The 19,386-nt window shown below is 45.5% G+C and overlaps 2 protein-coding genes across 9 annotated transcripts in view; both read right to left on the reverse strand.

Moving 5' to 3' along the window:
- Positions 1–825: 825 nt before the first annotated feature.
- On the reverse strand, positions 826–14,605 carry NOC4L (nucleolar complex associated 4 homolog). 2 transcript variants are annotated; one of them, XM_075012852.1, is made up of 15 exons: positions 14,478–14,605; positions 13,386–13,502; positions 12,357–12,463; positions 11,814–11,921; positions 11,436–11,585; positions 10,772–10,871; positions 9,683–9,717; positions 9,549–9,599; positions 8,641–8,752; positions 7,713–7,773; positions 6,448–6,558; positions 4,442–4,605; positions 3,063–3,145; positions 1,965–2,078; positions 826–990 (listed from the first exon to the last, which is right to left on the reverse strand). In XM_075012852.1, exons 3-15 carry the CDS (start codon positions 12,426–12,428, stop codon positions 871–873), a joined length of 1,281 nt encoding a protein of 426 aa, XP_074868953.1. In that variant the 5' UTR covers positions 12,429–12,463; positions 13,386–13,502; positions 14,478–14,605; the 3' UTR covers positions 826–870. The 2 variants fall into 2 exon arrangements, with proteins under 2 accessions (XP_074868953.1, XP_074868952.1); XM_075012851.1 differs by having other exon boundaries at positions 13,386–13,506.
- A 2,296-nt stretch (positions 14,606–16,901) lies between these two features.
- Positions 16,902–19,386, reverse strand: part of EP400 (E1A binding protein p400) — a 116,407-nt gene continuing 113,922 nt past the window's right edge. For all 7 annotated transcript variants that reach the window (XM_075012362.1, XM_075012363.1, XM_075012361.1 and 4 more), the window contains one exon: positions 16,902–19,323. In XM_075012362.1, the coding sequence (XP_074868463.1) occupies positions 19,051–19,323 (273 nt within the window). In that variant the 3' untranslated portion in view covers positions 16,902–19,050. The remainder of the gene's footprint in view (positions 19,324–19,386) is intronic.

Genomic DNA, 19,386 nt, shown 5'->3' on the forward strand with positions numbered 1-19,386 from the left:
AATTTAAAATAACACTGTTTCCAGTGAAGACAGTCACATTATAAAATCAAGCTAAATCTCTTAAAATCATACTTTGTGGTTTAGTGTAGACATAGCCTTTGTACCAAGTGACCAACATGCATGCAAGAATTTGGTCCTGCTGACATCACAGTAGATGGAGTTAGTTGGTGCCATGTGTGAACAGCTGCTTTTGGAAATCCAGTATCAGTTCTTTCAGCCTCTGCAGGTAGAACCCAAAAACCAATACCTGAAAAAGTTACTAATACTTCTCTAACTAAACTAATTTCTTACTAGCTGATGTTTGTCAAAGATCCAAAAACAATGAGTCTTTCCATGAGACTGTTTCATAAGCCGTGTACTGAAACTACCTACAACAGGATCAACTATACTACAAGCACTGCCTCTGGAGTGAAACCTGGGCAGGACTCAGGCTTAATGGACTGATAGGGCCCCCACACCTCTCACCTCCACCCACCCAGACACCAATGTGATGAATGTACCGCCAGGGCTGATCAGGTCCATCCAGCTCCACATACAGTCAATGGCCAATATGGACGATTCATAGGAAGGTAATAGAACCCAGCAGTGAACAATCATAGAACTATTATCCACAGAGAAAATCACTTTCTAAGTCCAGGCAAGAGGTGAAAATAAAATGCAGAAGGGAGCCCGTGCAAAACAAGGGATCTCTCATGAGGATGAAAAGGAAGACTCACTTCATGGATGTGGACAAAAGTCACAGGAGCATCTCAACTGGTCCAACCCTCAACTTGGATTTCACAGCCAAAACTCAATGAAAATACCCATGAAACAGCCAGGTGAGTCTCCCACAGTTTGTTACCAAGAAACATTTATTACAGAAAGGCAGCATCACTCTAATGCAAAATGCTCCACCAAGATGTCGTTCTTCTTGCCAAACAATCCTCTTGCTTGTTCAAACTCCAGGGGCACGCTGCTGGGGGCTTTCTTCTTTAGTTCTTGGTCAAAGAGCTATTGAAACAAGATATTTTGGGGAAACAAATTCCAGTCACGCAAGGCCATATATTTAGCTCACACCCAAGGCAAGAAATTGTAATTCTCTAAGGTTTTTTAGTGATGCGACAATGGGGGTGGGGGAAGAAACCGCTTTTAAAGGCAGCCGCACGCAAGTGGGTGAATGTTTTAGGGGAGCTGCACTTTTTATCATGCTGCACTGGCAGCACCAAGCAATGCATGGAAGGGCATATTCACCCCCTGTGCAAAGCCTCTGACACACAAGCCATAACGGGGGCCAAAGCGGTGCTCAGAGCTCTCGGCAGTTCCTCTGCCTCACTGCAGCTGCAGCAGCATGCTCCGATATGAGAAGGTGGGCAGAGGAAATATTTTGGCTGCTGAGACTCCTCCAGGACAAACTAGAGCTGGCAAATTAGTCCAGGTTGAACCTCTTTCCTCTGGCAACTTTGGGACCTGACCTGTGCCGAATGAAAGAATTTGCCAGACTAGGGGACGTCAATATTGTCTGGTGTATTACCAACACTTCCACTGCCTACTGGGCTCTTAGAAGACATTTGGGGTAAATTACAGCTAAATAAGACCACAGAACACTGAGAGCCAGGACTGGTGGCCGGAAACAAACTTTATGGGACCATGGGACCTTGGCCACACCCATGGTAAGTGGTCGCTTGGTTAACTAAAATCATGCTGGATTATGGATGTTGTGTCGGACTAGAGATTCAACCTGTATGACACTAGCAACATGATGGCTTTAGTAAATCTAGCCCTGCTCCTGCCACAGCCTCACAGCTCCCATTCCTACAGCCCTCCCAAGTGGCAGGCTGAGCATAGCTTAGCACATTGCAGAGCTCAGCTGCCAATCCCACCTGGGCAGCAGGTAATGCACCTGAACAGCCTCTGCAGCAGCTGATCCTGTCCCAGGCCCCCAATCCACTACTGGCATTCAAACACACAGCAAGCGAATGACCCACCTCATAGGCAGATAGCTCCAAGAGCGCTGAGATGTCATCTTCCAGTTCAGACAGCGACTGGTTCACAATGGCAGCTGCTCGGGCCACATCGGGGTGATAGTGGTTCTGAAGGGCCTGAAGCACCAAGAAGAAAGGTACAATCGACCATCAGGTGAGTATGAGAAGAATCCATCGGGCCCCTGCTGGCATGGGAACCTCTGCACAAGCTAACACTGCCCAGAGTCTGACTAAAGCCTGCATCCTCAGAGGCATATAAACTCCTAGTGCCCATGGGAACGAGGCACCCAAAAGCCCTGTAGGATGGGGGCCTTATTGCCTGAGCAACAGCAGCCATGCGGAGCATCTAGAAATCCAGCCTCCTGCCACATCAGTCAGCTGCCTCTTGATCCAGACCACAACGTAGGGACAATGCATGCAGACACTATGCAGCACAGGCAGGGATTAACTGGTAAGAACTCCAAGGTTTGGCCTGTGTCCACCACAGCCTGGGTCCTCAGCTCCTTCTCTGCCCAGAGGCACATTACAGCAACAAAAGCCACAAATGATTCTGCAACACAGCTTCTTGCAGGCTTCCTCCCTTATGCAAAAGGTGTCTGACGCAGTAGCGTTTTAGAACCTCCACTAGAGAATCCCAGGTGAAGAGTCAAAGAAATGGAAGAAGAGAATACCCTTCTCTAGACATTCAGTTCCTTGGCACCCCACTGGATTTGTCCTAATTAAATGTCACAAGGGTTTAGTGGGGTCGTTTTTATTCTCTGGCCTCCCCCGCCCCCACCAATTCAATAGAGGATCTTTGCTGTTCTCAGTATTGTATCTGACAGCTAATAACCTGCTTCCAGCTGTGTGACCAGACTTGCACTCAGTCATTTCCTCCACAAAACTACAGGCCAGCTCTTGTGCATGAAAAATCTTTCACCTCTTGGGCCTCTGTTCCTACTATGAAGCAAGGAGGACGCTCACCAGGAAAGCACCTCATTTCAAACCATGTTCCTTTAAGTGACACCTCCCCTTGCAAGTCATGCAGCGGAGGGTGGGACGTAAGCAAACGTGGCGGAAGGAGTCTGTGTCCTGCAGCAATCGTATTAGTGGAGGACTTACCTGCAGCTCCCAGAGGGAACTCTCCAAAGCCCTGCTTTCTGATGGGTCTTCCACATCCATAATGTACGGATCTTCTGCTAGATCTGAGAGACAGAGTGAGATGTTATGGGGAACATCTACAATGTACAACTCATGGCCTCCCAGTATGGAGATACATGGCAGCAAGCGAGAGCAACAGGCACAGCTAGACTGGGACAAGGAAGGGTATCCGACACGCCTGTGGTTGAAGAAGCGGCCCATACGGATTGGACCTGGTAGACCTCAGAGCGGCTCACACACCAAACCAGGACTCAAGCTGCTGAACGAAGCACAGTCCCTAATGAGAACAGGAGGTGATTAAGAGCTGGAGGCAAGATATCAAAATGATCTGAAGTGATGACAGGAGTTTCATGCAGCCCCATCTCATCACTCGTGTAGGACCATCATCTGCTAGTTCATAGAAAAGGCACTGAAGACACTGGAGGCCATTAAGTCAACCTGGTGGAACAAATACTGGGAGCTAAGCAAAGCCTGAGCATATTTATTCATATCCAAAAAAAAATTTCTTTCTTCTTATTGAGCAGAATAAAGTTTGCCCTGGGGCATCCAAGGAGTTGATTAAAACGGCTTACAAGACTCACAGGCACCAACACTTCCAAGTGACTAGTGATTCTGGGCAGCCAACATGGAATGTGACCTTCAACAAGGGCCAAGCAGACACCCTCTGAAAATAAGGCCCTTTAGAGCATCTCCAAGTGGACACAAAAAGCACCAGTTGCTCATTCAAAATCCATCCACACAGATGTCCTCCAAAAACATTTATTTCAATGGAAAACCAGAGAATGGCAAGTTTTGCAGCTACAACTCAGTACAAAGCGCCGACTTACCAGGCCCTGCTCCAGAAACCTTTTGTTTCTATATTTATTGGTTCCTTTAAAACATACACTCTGGCACTACAGCGTCATTAGGTGTGTGTACCAGGGCATTTGGTGGGTGGGTGTATCAGTCCATGAGCCCACTCGCAGCTGTCACAGCATGTTCACATGCTTGCCTCCAGCCACGGGCCCTGCAGACAGTCTCAAACAAGGTTTCCTGCCTTTAAGGCAGAGGAGCAGATAGGGAGCACTAGCATCAGGAAAGGACCTGCAGGAGCTCTCTGCTTCTACTGGGTGGAATGATCAAGAGGAAGACAGAGGCTAGGAGCAACAGCTGGAGGGAGAGGACTGGGGAGCTTTGGTAGATGGTCTGTCAACTCCTGGAGACAAAGAAGGTATGGTGGGAATATTTTGAATCTTTGTTAAGAAAATCTGGAGCTGGGATTTCACCTTCCCAGGTGGCCAGTCAGCCCTTTGTGAACACTATGTAGTGTGCTGCAAGCCCCCTCCCTGTTCCCTTATTACCTTCAGGCCCATCGGGTCTGTGCACAAGAACCTTGCAAGCTGGATGCCTCCGGAAAAGATTGCAGATGAAGGGAATAACCAGCAGCAAAGCCTGGGGAGGAGCGGTGAGGGCCAACCTGGCGAGGCGCTTTATGAACGCTGCCACCAGGTACGCTGGCAAATGCCTATTGAAAATAACAGAGACCAAGAAGATATCCAAGTGTCAAAGCCTTACAAGGGCTCTCACAGGTGAGGCTCCAAAACTCTGCTGCAGACACAACATAGCAGTCGCTGAGTGCATGATTTTCATGTGGACTTGCCCTTCTCGGACAACCCAATGTAAAGATGTTACAAGAAAAAGTCCTCACATCTCACTTTAGCTTCTTTTCATCACATTAATTAACAGCACGGACACGGCTGCGGAGTCCCAGCGAAAGGCAATGAGCCACCCACAGCCCTTTCTGTTTCATGCCTAGAATTTGGAAGCTCCCTGGTCACTGGAAAAGGGGCCTCGCCAAAATCCCAGACTGCTTTGGTAAAGTTCCTGCTCAAAGGGTTTGAAAAACCCAAGCATCATGGCCTCAGATATTTAACTAGAACATGTCACAGTACTGTAACCACGGGGGTCTGACCAAAAGAGGAGTCACAAATTGGTGATGCAGCACTGCCACCCTTACTTCTGCATGATGGAACTGCTTTCAGAGCCAGACTCCCAGACAGCAGCTGTGGCACTTCCTGCAGTCAGCGGAAGTACCTGGAAAAGGGTCGGGTCTGACCTGACCCCACAGCAGCCCGTGCAGCGGAAGAGGAGGTCCCTTCCTCCCCCAGCCCAGCCTGAACTAGCAGCTGGAACCTGGTGCAAGGTAGGAGCTGTGACTCTGGGCATAGCATTTGGAAATTAGAGGGACTGACTGTGACCAGGGCGCTCCCCTCTCCTCCCACGGCACCCTGTCAGCTGCCAGAACCACCCACTGTTTTGCATGAGGTGGTTTGCACAAGCAATCTTAACTCTGGCATCTGCTAATCTGCGATTGACTTTGTCACTTCACTTCTATTCTTTCAATGAAGTTTTGTGTGCGTGTAACTTGTACATAGGCCAGGATCATACCCTTATGAAACATCTTCAGGAGTAAGGCAAGTGTTTTGTCAATGAAGGTAAAACCAGTCTGCAATGCCTGGTAAGTGTATGTGATGCTTTTCCTTATTTTTACTAACCAATTCCATTTTACAGCACCCATCAGCCAATCTAGGCACTTTGTCTGGGACAGAAGAACTAAGATTAAGAATGATGAGCTATAGCTACTCACCCTTGCGGTTTAATATATGCCCCTGTACAAAGGCTTTTAGAAATGCACTGCTTGCAAAGCCTTATTACTCACCAAGAAGTATGCAAAAATCTAAAACAAAAATTCAGACTGATTTTCTAATGGTAAATCACAAACACTGTTGTTCTTGGTTTATTTCACTACTGAAGCACAATAGAAATATGGCCTCAAATTAGCAGCTTATTTATCTAGCTTCTTCATTACATGCACTGAACTGATGGTGTTAGGAGGGGCTGATACCTATGAAAGGCCAGAAACTTCTCAATGGCGTTAATAGGTCTGTGAAATCTTGCAAGTTCTCTGTATGCTACTCCTGAATTACGTACTTGCAACCAAAACCATAGAAAGAATTTATTTGCTCAGTGTTTCTAGTTACTGGTTTAAAACATCAGCAAAAGTGAATGCCAAGCAGCATACGCTCACATAGGACTGCAGAGAACATTAATACATAACTGCATTTTTCCTTCCTAATCTCTTCAGGAATATGACAAATCTTCAAAAATTCTGTCTGTGCAAAATGAGGGAACAGGACTAAGTCATGTTCTCAAGTCCAGTTCCCTACATAAGGCTAACAAGACTCTGACCCTGCAGACACAGCAAATAAAATTAGCTGGCACACAGAGATTGCTCAAGGGCAGTCTCTGGTCGGTCAGAAACAGAGGGGGAAAATAACTGGTTCTATATTATAACCCTGGTACTTACGATGAAGACAAAAATAAGTCAGCTAAGTGGAAAAACCGGGCTCGATACTTCACGTGGAATATGGAGGGATCTAAGAGGTTGTACAGCTTTTTGTAGAAATCGGGGTATTCCCTGTCAGAAAAAAAACAAACAGATCTTTCAAATTCTTGACTTAGAAGCACAATGTCACTCTGTGCCCCAGTAATGTGGTGTTTCTTACAGGCTAATCTCATGCTCTGTCCCTTCCCTAGGCCACTCTCATTTGGCCTTTTTCAACTGAGTTGCCAGATGGAAAATCCTCTCCCCCACCATGTGTGCTTTTGGTAGATGCTGCATGGCCAGCTTGGGAACCTGGAAAGCCCACCGGCTTGAGATACACCCAATAAAGTCAACAACAAAGCTCCCATCGAAGACGATGGCTCAGGATCACTGACAGATAAAATGCAATAGCCCCCCACTGCAAACGTGACTGCACCTTTCCCTGGAGGGGCAGGTAAGTCTTCATGCTCATTCACCCCGACCCAAACTGCTGACAAGCAATGGTGGGATTTTGTAACTGGGACCTGGCTGACTGGGAGGTGGACTGAAATGGCCAAAGTCTCCCAGGGACAGATTTGAAGAGAGCCACTGCAGAACAAACAACAGCTCAAACAAACAAAGTGAACTCATGCATGGAGCAGAAGGTGGCAGGGATGAGGACAGGATGGCAGAAGGGCTGGTGCCTACTCAGGGGTGATATACAACCATAGAGAACTCACAGCAAAATAAGAGCAGAGCAAATTCACCCCATCCTACAACACACACACAGACACCTCGCCTCCTCTTCTCCCCCTCTCAGGAATCAAGTCAAAACTGGGGGCTCTTCAGCTCAAACCCACACAACGAGTACTGCTTCACTGCAGGCGGTAAAATGCATCCCAGATGGTAGCTATAACTAGCTCCAAAGCGTGTGGCCCACACCTCACGAAAACATATTGCTATATTCACTAGTAACAGCCCCAAATCCTGCAGTGCTGTGCACAAATGGGGGCAGGTTTTCAAGCACTCTGTGCTCATAGATTCCATTTAGGCATTAAAAATATGGGTTGGACTAGCAAAAAGCCCAACACCCAGTAGACCAGACCCCAGTGCAAAACCCTGTAGTACTTTACTTTTTTAATGAGAGAATTAGAGAGCACAGAGAACTGGGGAATCCACATCTGTCCCTTCTACATATAAAGGGGAAACTGAAAAACTCTACTCAAACAAACCACTTTCCTTTTAAACAAGATGTTCTTTTTACTTACAGGTTATGCTGATGAATCAGAACAAATAACCCATTTAAGGCTAGGAGACTGATTGCACCACCTATAAAAGAGAAAAGTGAAAAGTAAGATGGAACCAAGCTGATAACCCATCACTCGTTTCTGGAGCAAATGTTAAAGTAAACAGGCCCTCTAAAGACTCAAAATGAAGAGCCCTCAAAAAGAAAGCAGTTAACCTACATGAAAAACCCCCAGCGTAATGACTGGCTGTAAAATTCAAGGGAGTCATTGAATTTCAGCTACATTCAACTAAAGACTTCCGGAGACTTCACAAATCATTTAAAGAGCTTTTTGCTACTGACTGATTTTAGCTGTTATTAAAAAGGAAATGGCCAAAGAAAGGAGCTGAAAGAAGCACAGTATTGCTGGCCTAATCCCCACGTTCCCCCACCACAGGAGGGCAATGTCTGGAGGGAAAGAGGTTTCCTCAGAATTAACAGGTCTGCACAAATGTTGAGCATCTTATACTCAACCACAGCCAAAATGGAAGCTTTGCTTGTTTCAGAAGAGCATTAACTCTGTGGTTTAGATCTCTCTGGTACATGCCTTGATCTATAGCTCTGAGCAGACTCTTCTTAGGTACAAAGAACCAGAGTAAAATAATTCACCTCTTCTCAAAACCTCCAACAGCTCCTGTCCACCAATTTGGTTTATTACTTGTTAGTTCACCTTCAAGGGTCCCAAAGTTCTGTCTGTTTTTCCCTGCTTTCCTCAAGGCTGCTTCCCTTCTGGCCAAAAGCAACCACATCCCCACAAATCAGCCAGATGGGTCCCTCTTTGCCTCATCCCCAGGAAAGGCTGAGAGGAAACTGTCTTCTTAGCCAACCCATACAACACTGTAAAGAGAGATGTAATAGTGCCACAGTCCTTCACCATGCCCCAAGGTTCACGGAATCCTCTCTTTACCCACCTATGTCATAGGCGACTGTCAGGAAGTCTATCATCAGGGTAGGTTCATTCAGGTGAGGCAAGATAGAATCATGCAAAATTACAAGAACCTTTTTGTAAAGGCGGGTTGGTAGCTATGAAGGAAGAAACAACATTAAATGAGGAGCTCTCAAATGGGGCAGGGGATGGTGGGAGGGGAAGGTCATGAGGTTATTACATGGGACTCATGAACTGTCAGCTTCCACCCCCAATCTCTTGTTTCACCTCCAGCATTTATAATAGTGTTAAGTATAAAAGAACTGTGATATTAATGCATAAGAGGGTTACAATCAGAGGCTTGCCATGTCAAAGGGTTCACCAATACAAAAGTTTAAGAACCACGGCATCAGACAATTGTTCCAGAGAAGAATTCAGAGAGGAGAAGCAACACAATGACTAGAAGGGCTGACACAGGAAGAAAACTGAAATGTTATGGACAGATACAGCATAGTTTAGAGATAAAGGTCCTGAGCCTGCAGAGATCCCCTGTGAAATCAATGATGATTTGTGCAAGGCTCTGCTCCCATGGTGCGATTTGCCAGGTCAAGGACCACAGCAGCACAGAAGAGCTGTCTTCCATTCTTTTAAACACGTAGGTAACAAATAAGGGATGAGCTCCTTAGGGAGACAAGGGGATGATAAAAAGGAAACGAAAAACATCAAGACGGGTTTATAAGTGACTAGATGGTGCAATGCAACATCACTCGGCAACTGAGCCCAAATCATAAGCAGAAGCAAATTCGTCTGCTCTTAGCTGGTCCCACCACACATCTGTTCATGCTGCCAAGCGTGATGAGGTATGTGGATGATTTCCAGAGAGCTCCAGGACCAGAAGAGCAGCAAGAATTAGAGGAGGCTAAATTAAAGCAATAAAGGCTCGCTCACTCTCACCTTGTGTTTAAGAAAGCCAAGCCACATCCTTTCAAAGGCCCGCTTATGCTCCTGAAATAAAAAATGCAAACACAGAGCTAAACATACTGAGAAAGAGAAAGCTGAACTCTACCAAGCATCAAACAAAGTATTACCTTAAGTTTTGATACCTTCCATTCTTCCTGGTTAGCTATTGAAGGAAAAAAGCAAGACAAATAGTTAACTTGAAATGACAGAAACACCTATTCCTTTCTTCTGGCCCTTTAAAGGAAATTATATTATACAGTAATCCTCCAAGATATGTGCATTTCAAATGTATGTATCTTGTGTCTGCATGGGAAAGAGGTTGGAGGGGGCTGTGCTGTGGGCGGGGAGACCCCGCATCACCGCAGCTGGAAGCTGGCTGGGTAGCGTCCAACCAGCACAGCCAGCCTCAGGGTCCCTGGCTGGGGAGTGGGTGGGAGACAGAAGCTCCCCACCACTTGCAGGACCAGGGAAGCTGATCAGCCATGAGCTGGTCAGTTTCCCAGGTCCACAAGCAGCAGGAAGAAGCGGGACCCAGAAAACTCTCCCCTGGGCTTGTGGGACCTGGGAAACTGACCAGCTTATGGCTGGTCAGTTTCCCGGGTCCCGCAAGTGGCAGGGAGACTTGAACCAGGCTGCCCCCTGGTTCCCAGCTGCTCCTAGCCCAAGACAGCTGGGAACCAGGCTGCAGCCTGGTTTTCATCTCCCCTCAACTTGTGCAAAAATCTGAGTTATGCAGGGGTTGCAGGAACACGACTAAAATTATTATAGCTAGCCAGGCACAACTGAGTTTAGTTTTATTTCAGGTTGAATCTACATGGAGCTGTGGATATTTGAAAAGCTTTTCTCTTCAGCATGCACTAATTTTTCTCATGCAGATTTACACAGACAGAAATTAAACCTGGCTTGATTTTCTCACATCATTGCAATTTGATCTAAAATATAGAAGAAATGCACTTCTTTAAACTTCAGAGTTAATGAGAATCTAGGCTCAAAAGCTGTCTTTAAAAAGGACTGTATACTTTTGTGTTTTTTAAATGCATGGTCATAAGTGTGTCAAATACTTGGCTTAAAAGTTCTGCATTGCAGAATGTGGATTGTGTTCTAATCAGTTCAGCAGCAGCAGCAATTCTAGCAAGCAAACACTCTTCAACTTGTGGTGTCCCTCTACTTATACCCCATCACATGAAGCTAACAGCAACACTACAAAGTCTACTAACCTCGCTTTACCATGAAATGGGCCACCTCATTCTCTTTGGTTGGCATGCTAATTGATGAAATTAGGGAAAATACATTCTGCTGGTAAACTGGAAGCAGAACCTGGAGAAGATGTGGGGAAGCACATGCACAAAAGATCAATGATTTGAACATCAGTCCATTTTACATGCAAAAAAAACATTAAAACAAAATTTTGGGTGTTAGAATCAAAGACAGATGAATATTGGAGTCATTCTTGCAAGCTCTCAAATTTTGCTGGTTTGTTTAATATAAAACCTGGGTCCAAATTGGCACCTGAAAGAAAAAAAAAACAGTGTTGATCTGCTGGAGAATGAAGCAAAAATCAAAACCTTTTATCTCAGTCCTCCAGAGATTGCTGAGGTTTGGATATGTCACAACCAAGTACCTAATCAAGGAGGCTCTGCAAAACCAGAAAAGGATTTCTCTTGGTCCATGCCTAATTAAAATTGAGCTTGATTTTTGCAAACCCAGCATACAAACAAAATAGAAATGAGCTTAATGCATGTAAAGGAGCCAGAGGTACCTCTCTAGGTCTCAGATTCTAACACCAGGACCAAGAAGGGGTCAACACCCACTTCGCCTGCAAGTTACAGCTTTCAAACACAGGAGTATTCAGATCCGTTTCAAATACTATATTCTAAGTACCTCTTTTGTTTTCTGCATGACTTGTCCAATATTTTCAGTGACAGCCTTCATCACAAAGTATCGAACATCATCATACTCTAGGTACTCTTGGAAGTGGGAAATCAGGAGTGAAGAGTCCTCTTCATAAGGGAGTAAGTTCTCCACAACTAACTAGCAAAGGTTTGTTTTTTTTAAAAAAAAAAAAAAAAAAAGGCAGCAAGTCAGTATCTCTTATACACAAAACGCTAAGGGACATTTTTTGCAGCCAGGAGCTACCCCAGAACTCTATTATCTCAGAAAGCATCAGAAAGCTACTGCCCAATCTTCAATGGAGTGAACTGGTTTTGTAAAATGACATAAAACAGTTGACACTACCAACTTTTAAGGTCTGCCACTCACTTTTAAAAGTTCACGAGGGAAAATGAAACTCCCCTTCCATTCTGCTTTGACCAAAGGGTACTTCCCTTCCAACTCAACAAACTTCATAAGGGTAGAGAGTGATAATTCCTTTAAATTAAAGGAGACAAAAAAAAAAAGGACACTCTAATTAGGAAGAATATGACAGGTAACAATAGAAGATCCAGCTACATATGATGGCACTGAAGATGCTATTTGAGAGAGGAAGGCAAGCGTCTTTATGCAATGGTAACAATGTACTAGGACATAAAAAATGAGTATATTATGTGGCAAAGAAATTGTTGCAGGATATCACATTGGTTATGTCCCTCATCCAAAACACAGCATTTTCACCAGCAGTGTCTTCTACCACTCATCATACTAGGATGCTGATTCCAAACTCACTTGGAGAGTCACCCATTAAAGCAAATCTCTTCCCCCATGTTCACCTCAATAGCATCCCATCTAAGTATCATCCCACTGTAGAATGCAAGCTCTGGAAGGGACACCAAGCCCTAAGTAGCACATCATTATTAAACACCTTACTTTGACCTGAAAAGATTCATGGCCCATCAGCTCCACCAAGCAGTTGATACAACTGTTATAACGATGCCTCATCCATATTTTGTACTTGTCTTCTGCACTGTAGTTATCTGAAAGGCAAAATAGAAACAGAGGTTTCTGAACACTGTTTCTGACAGTTCTGCTCAGGGAGGGTAGCAGACTCAGGTTTACAACCAGTAACAGCAACCAGAGGCTCATTCCATCATTCATTCAGGAACTAACACGGTATGTGGTTTGGGCAAGTTACAACCCCCCCCCCCAGGCCTCAATTAATCCATTTCTAACACACAAATCTCTGGCATCTTCCATCGGAGGATCTCAAAATGCATTAATGTTAAGCCTCAAATTACCCCACGGGATAAAGAACCCTTCTCCCTATTTCAGTAGCAAGCAGAAGTGCAAAGATAGGTAAAGTGACTCATCCTAGGTTGCACAGGAAGGCCTGCAGCAGAGCCGGAAACAGAACCCAGATTACCTGGCTGAAAGTCAGCTGCTTTTGTTACAAGCACATCCTTTCCAAATGGTAACAAAGAGTTAGGGCTTATAGTTTATAGACATCTGGTAGTGATTTCACTGCAGCAACTTATATTACATGTCGACGTCAGTGCGGTACAACTGCATCCACACTATACAGATAAAAATGGGCCCCCTTATCCCAGCTACACTCACCATCCACCCCTAGTCTCTTTAGGGTTCGGAGCAGAACACATTTGCTCCTCAGGAGAGATGGTGTCTCCTCAGCCATAGGCTGCATCCACACTAGGAGTCTAAGCCACAACAGGGTGTGTAGTGTAGCCATTTCCCAGCTCAACAAGTACAAGCCCTCTAAGTACCCCAGGCTGTACTGAGACCTCTCACCCTCAGGGTGCTAGGAGATTTAACCGACTCTGAGGAAAGTGCAAATTGTTGAAGTTCCTATAGCATAATGCTGGAACTTTGGCCATCTGCCCACACACTAAGCCTGTGGCCCAGGGTTTTCATAGTGCTGCACAGATCAGACAGGCAGCTTACCTGTGACAGAGGTCTCTTCTTCTGGCAGCTGGCCTACAAACAGCTCCCCCCTCTCCAGCAGTGCTCCAAACAGCCGGCTGCAGGTGTGGATGGCACAAAGGATCACGTCCTTCTTATCTGCCTGAGGGAGAGCAGGGAGGTCAGCGAGCAAACAGTCCACGTGGAGACAGATGGGTACTCGAAGGGGAGTCAGAGACAGCAGGAAACCTGCCTAACTGGGTCCACAAGAGCAACCCCTCCCACAAACTGCTGTTTGCAAAGCCCCCTGCTATAGCCCAGGCCTCTGAAACCAGCCTCCTCACCACATCCCCACACCTCCCCCTCGTGCAACCAACTCCCCGTCCCACCCCGGTCTCCCGCTCCCTAGCACAGACCCACACCCTATGGCCCGGGTCGAATCCCAAAATAGCAGAAAGAGCCATTTTTTTTCCAATTTGGTAAAAAATCTCAATAATTCAAGAGCCGCAATGCCCATGACCATGAGACAGCCCTTAAAAATAACGTCAAACTGTATTTTTTGCAACCTCTGTTTTAGGACCCATGAACCAACGGTTTGTAATGGGATGATGAGACACATGCTTCCTGCAGGACATTCAGAAACTTTTTACGTATTTTATTTCCTCACACTTTAGGCACCTGTTCTACCTCTATCTTCCTGACTCGCAGTCCCAAACCTTCCCTCTCGCGGAAGCGCACTCAGGGGAGTTTTCCAGCGTCTGGAGATTACCTATCATTTGCTATTTACATACGAGCTGCTCATTTTTGGGCTTTTAGATGTTCACCGTTTATTGACAATAATCAGGAGGGTTTTTTTTGTTTTGTTTTGTTTTTTCATTCTAACGTTTGCAATTATAGTGTCAAGAGGCACAAAGAAATCTTAAATAGCGGCACGCTGCTCCGGAGCCACAGGTTACAGACTCCTGCCCTACGGCAACCCCCCCAGACCTCCTCAGTGCCCCCCAGCCCAGCCCCTCCTCAACCCAAGCGCCCCCGTTATTCTCTCCCCACACTGCTCCCGACCCCCTAGTCCAGCCCCTCCCCCACTTTCACCCACCCCGCAGCCCTTAGCCCCTCCCCACGCTGGCCTCACACCTGCAGCAGCTCCAGGATCTCGAAGACGCGGTTGGCGCCGGCCCGGCTCTGCAGCACCGACTCCAGGCTGGAGGCCAACGCGGCCGCCGCGCTCTGCCCGGGCAGCGCCATGTCTGGGCCGCCCCACGTGTCCGCCGCAGGCCCCGCCCGGCTCCAGGGGCAGCGCGGGGAGGGAACGGCGCGCGCGCGGAGCGGGGAGTCCGTCGGGGCAGCGCAGAGGCTGCACCCCCGGGCGACTAGCAGCAGGTCTGGGCACCCCCCAGCAGCAGCTCGTACCCCCAGGCCCCCCCCAGCCTCCCGCAGCGGACTGTACCTCCGCCCCCGCCCACGCCAGCCTCCCGGCAGTGGCCACGGGCACCCCACGAGTAGCCCCCGTCCCTGTACATCCTGAGCCCCCTGGCTCAAGCCTCAGCCCATGGCGACAGCCCCGACCTTCCAGCCAGCGCCGCGTTATCTCACCTGATGCGGTTTTCCTTAAAAGCGCCTGCAGTCAAGTGGACGTGCGATGATCTGTCTTTTTCCTGTTTCGGCATTTTTTTAAAAAAGGTTTCTAGCTCTGATGGCTGCAGCAAAGGCTTCCACAGGAGCCCAGCGCACGAACGAAGGGCCAAGAGGAACACGAGCCCTATTCGTTTTACACAATCCATTTTAAAGCCAGTCTCATCGGTTTTGAACATTTGGGGTGGGCAGCATAACAGCTGCTCAGGGTGCAAGGCCGGGCCTGGTACCAGAGTGGCTCCATCTACAGTCACAGGAAGCCTTGGGTACAATTAAATAAAGGGCACGCCCTTTCCCATGCTAGGTTGGCTAGCTACTTCTGTGTCTGCTCAAGGCTCAGCCCAAACATGGTCCTCTCCACATCCGGATCTCTGTACAATACAATCATCTAAAAACCAAACAGCCTTGTCTCTGTCACTCTCTGATGCTGCTCGCCCTGTGCAAAGGCCTCTCCAGCATCAGGCATCCAGTGCCAGCTGACATCCCACCCATTGCAGAGGTATGTGCAGGGGGATGAGCAAGTGCTACCTGGCACACAGGAGTCTGCCAGAGATTCAAACATCTCCCCTCCCAACGCTGTTCATTCACTGCTGGGACACGAACATTTGTCCCACCACTGGAGACACTTGTCTCCTGGAGGGCCTCACTTATTTTCTCCCTCTTGTATGAGGTTTATGCTGCCATATGCAGCTGCCTGCTGTCACAAAATTCAGCAAGATGTTCACCTATTCCAACTACAGGAGTAGCCACTAGTGAGTCTTTGCCCTCTCCCTGACCCCCAGATATCTGGGAGGAGAATAAGGCTGCTAGTGGCCAATGGGCTGACTGTAACAACTCACTTTGGCCACACACAACTCTGGGCACCAACTCCTTCCCAGGACATTCCTCCTTTTGCTTGGCCAGTAGCTGAGAAACCAAATGACTCAGTTCATTAGTTGTTGGGAGTAGCAGTACCACCTTTTGTACAGCTGCAGTGAAATTTTATGCAAAATATTTAACTTGTTGATTTGCATAGTCAAATATACACAGAACCACAACTGTTTCTGATAGCACTGTGGATTTTGTGCTCGTGAAAAGCCTTGAATCAACCCTAGATATTCCTTAGGGTCCCAAGCTTCTGTTGCTTGGAGGAACCCTTTGTTCTTTGCATCTCTCAAAAGAGCAGAGGCTTTTGGAAAGCCAGAAGTAGCTCAGAAGAGACCAAAGAGAATCTGAGGAGTGTGGATACATACTGGAGAAAATTAGTGAAGGGACAGTGGGCAGACAGAGAGTTTTGAAAATAGCAGCAGTGGGAGAACCAGGAAACACAGTCATTGGTCAAGCAGCCCAAGGGCAAGCTCTCCTCAGACCCAGTGCCTCCACACTTAAAATAATCCTCTCCATGCATAAAACACCTTGTTGGAAATTATAAGGATTATTTTATCTGTACTAATTCAGCTAGTCCTAATTAATATTTAAAAACAGGTAAATCCATAGGCAAAAATGTGTTTTTCCCCTCACAAGAGCAAATTACTAGCAGTCAGTATGTTACTTTCAAAATCCAGTATCCTACCCATTTTTCTTTAAAAAAAAAAGTGAAGTGACAATTACACCAATCCACAACCCGTAGGAAAGAATTTAGGTAACATACAAATGACAGCATTGGAGGGGTATCAGAGGGGTAGCCATGTTAGTCTGGATCTGTAGCAGCAATGAAGGCTCCTGTGGCACCTTATAGACTAACAGAAAAGTTTAGAGCATGAGCTTTCGTGAGTTAACTCACTTCTTCAGATGCTGGAGGGGATGATCTGAAGTGGGGTTTTCTGGTTGATTAACTCTGTCTTCAGAGATCAACTGCATATGAATATCTGCCTTTCAAAGCACTCTAGTGTATTTAATGATATTTACCCTCAACAGTACTGAAATGACAGATGTGTTATAAAAATGTACACTTTATTACACCTTCAGGTAGGATACATCACTATTCCTTACAATCCTACTGATCAAGTACAAATATTTATGTTCATAAAGTATTTACAGATCGATTGACTTTCTAACATTCTTGGGAGAGCAACAATGAAAAACATGTTATTTTCATTAACTGAACTTAACAGAAACAAAACAAACCCTCCAGAATGCCTCTTTAGACTGAAACAAACACATTGGTATAATCAGCCGGTTTTTCCACTGTTGCAAGTGTTCTTCCACCTCCTCCCCCAACTTTCAAGTACATAAAAGCTGAACATTTGAAAATAAAATTGGGGCTTACTAGGCAATACTTTTGCATGAGTAATAATATACTGTAAATGTTGTCAGTTATCCTGCTGTCATTGCATTGTAATTGTTCCACCTCCAACTTTATTAGTGTGTGTTCCAGAACTGCTAATAAAGTTTAGCTAATGGTCCTGCCTCAGATGAAATCAGGGGAAATGGAAAAACTATTAGCTACTTCCCTCGAGTACAAACTTAGTTAAAAAAAAAAAAACATGACTGATCAGGAAAAATAATAAGATGCAGAAGAAAAGAGATAAGGAGATTAAGGAGGATAAGGAGACTGCCTGACCCTGGTATTCACATTCTGGATCTTTATTGAATGGGACATTTCCTATTTAGAACAGAGGAACGGCTTATCTATTCTCTTATTTAAGTATCTGTTTGATTTATTTGTTTGATTGATTATTTAAGTCACTGTTTGATACCAATAACTATATGTCTACAGAAATAAGAAAAAGATATACGTACGCTTTTTCCTCTTTTAATTAGCTTCCCCTCCTAAACTACTGAAAAGATTGCAGAATGTGGGGGAAAAGCTTTAAACATTGATTTTCAGAAATGGAATGCTGCCATTATCACTGAATTTCACGTCCATGTCATTCAGTGTTGTGGCCAACGTATGACAAATCTACCCATACACCAAGAGTTTTCCAAATCCTCTCTTACTACTGCTGCAAATAGGCTTTCACAGCAGTTCCATGCAGCTTTTTGCTCAGCTGGTTTGTAGCAAGGCGGCAAACGGATGTGAAGGCAGAAGCCCTGCTCTATTCGCATCCAAAATACCCACCTGAAGAGACATTCATCATTAGCTTTAGGAAAAGAATAGTACAAAAGCTGGATCTTACTCTTTACACAATTGAAGACTTAACATGAGATTTAATTATTCCCAAGGCGAAAGATGAGTAGAAAGTACTGAACATTTAAACATCACAAGAGCCAAATTAAACTCCATGTTTGCGATAGTCCTATTTGGAAGTCCCATAAAAAAACAACAAAGGGCCATTTGTTTAGAGATACCAGTTAAACAATTATTTTACAAAAAATGGGGTACACTTTGATACACATCTACTATCAATACAGTATTCAGCACATGCCTAGAATATCCATTAGCTTAAAATGAAGTATGAGAGTGAGCACACAAGTTGGGTGTGTCTATAAACTGTACACAAAACTACTAACAAACATTTTAAAACCCTTACAAAAATGGAGGATGAAACATGGTTCTTTTCTTTTTAATTACAAATACTTACAAATTGTCACATTTACGGGCTAAACTCTGCAGGGAGCACTTCAAATGTAACTGGTTCTTCTGAGGAACAAGCACCTCAAGTGAGAACCATCTGTAGCTTTCAGACAGTTAGAAAGCACTCTGCTCTCCTAGTCATGCTTAGCTCTTGGCATGTCTTTGCAATGGATATTAAACGCACATACACATTACAGCAGAGCATTGCATATTCTTACTGGCAGTTCTACAATACAGCACATGTATGAATTTTGTTGACATTTAAGGGATATCACTATTTAATTTTTTGTGACGCTGGGCAGAAATTATATGTAAATATGTGAACTGTATGGCTTGAACAAGCACAGAAAATGAAATCTTTCTGCCAGGGTAGAATGTGCCATGTATGAATTCTGAGTATTTTCTGATGATTTTTTGAGGCTTCTATGGCAAATGTCCACTGCCAAAATCCTTCTGTTAAAAAATGAAAGGCACGTACCTTCATTTGAATTGGGATTTGCAGAGAGCCTGACCATATTACCATGGCTTAGCAAACACAAAATGCTGTATTTCCACACTTACTGCAATTTAATCATTAGTTCAACTAGGTTTGGTGGGTGCCTTCAGTCTGACAGTAGGTGTCCTCATTTGCACTTTTGCTTGCTGATTTTGGGCTTCAGATGTCGCTGGCGCCTGGGCTGCATTCTGTACACCTGGGGCCGGAATTTGGGGCGATGCTGTTGTGACAACTTGCTGCTGTATCAGTTTCTGCTGAACTACTTGAGCTGTAGCAGTTGTTGCTGGAATCACCTGGACTTGTTGTTGACCAGCAGTTGTCTGAGACAATGTCACAGTTTGGGGCTGAGCCTGAACCTAAAATTATTTTGTGGCAAAGGATGAAAACATGGGTCAGTATTAAAGAGAGAGTTCTTTATT

This window comes from Carettochelys insculpta, chromosome 18 (assembly GCF_033958435.1).
Source record: "Carettochelys insculpta isolate YL-2023 chromosome 18, ASM3395843v1, whole genome shotgun sequence".
Lineage (NCBI taxonomy): Eukaryota > Metazoa > Chordata > Testudines > Carettochelyidae > Carettochelys > Carettochelys insculpta.

What these genes read in the sequence shown, in the direction of transcription:
- NOC4L (XM_075012851.1), bottom strand. Translation starts at nt 14,588, where the DNA reads ATGGCGCTGCCCGGGCAGAGCGCGGCGGCCGCGTTGGCCTCCAGCCTG. An exon ending in TCATGCAGAAAACAAAAGAG is followed by an intron (nt 10,872 to 11,435) that starts GTACTTAGAATA and finishes CATCTTCTCCAG; the next exon opens with GTTCTGCTTCCAGTTTACCA. An exon ending in TTGGCTTTCTTAAACACAAG is followed by an intron (nt 8,753 to 9,548) that starts GTGAGAGTGAGC and finishes CTTCCTTCATAG; the next exon opens with CTACCAACCCGCCTTTACAA.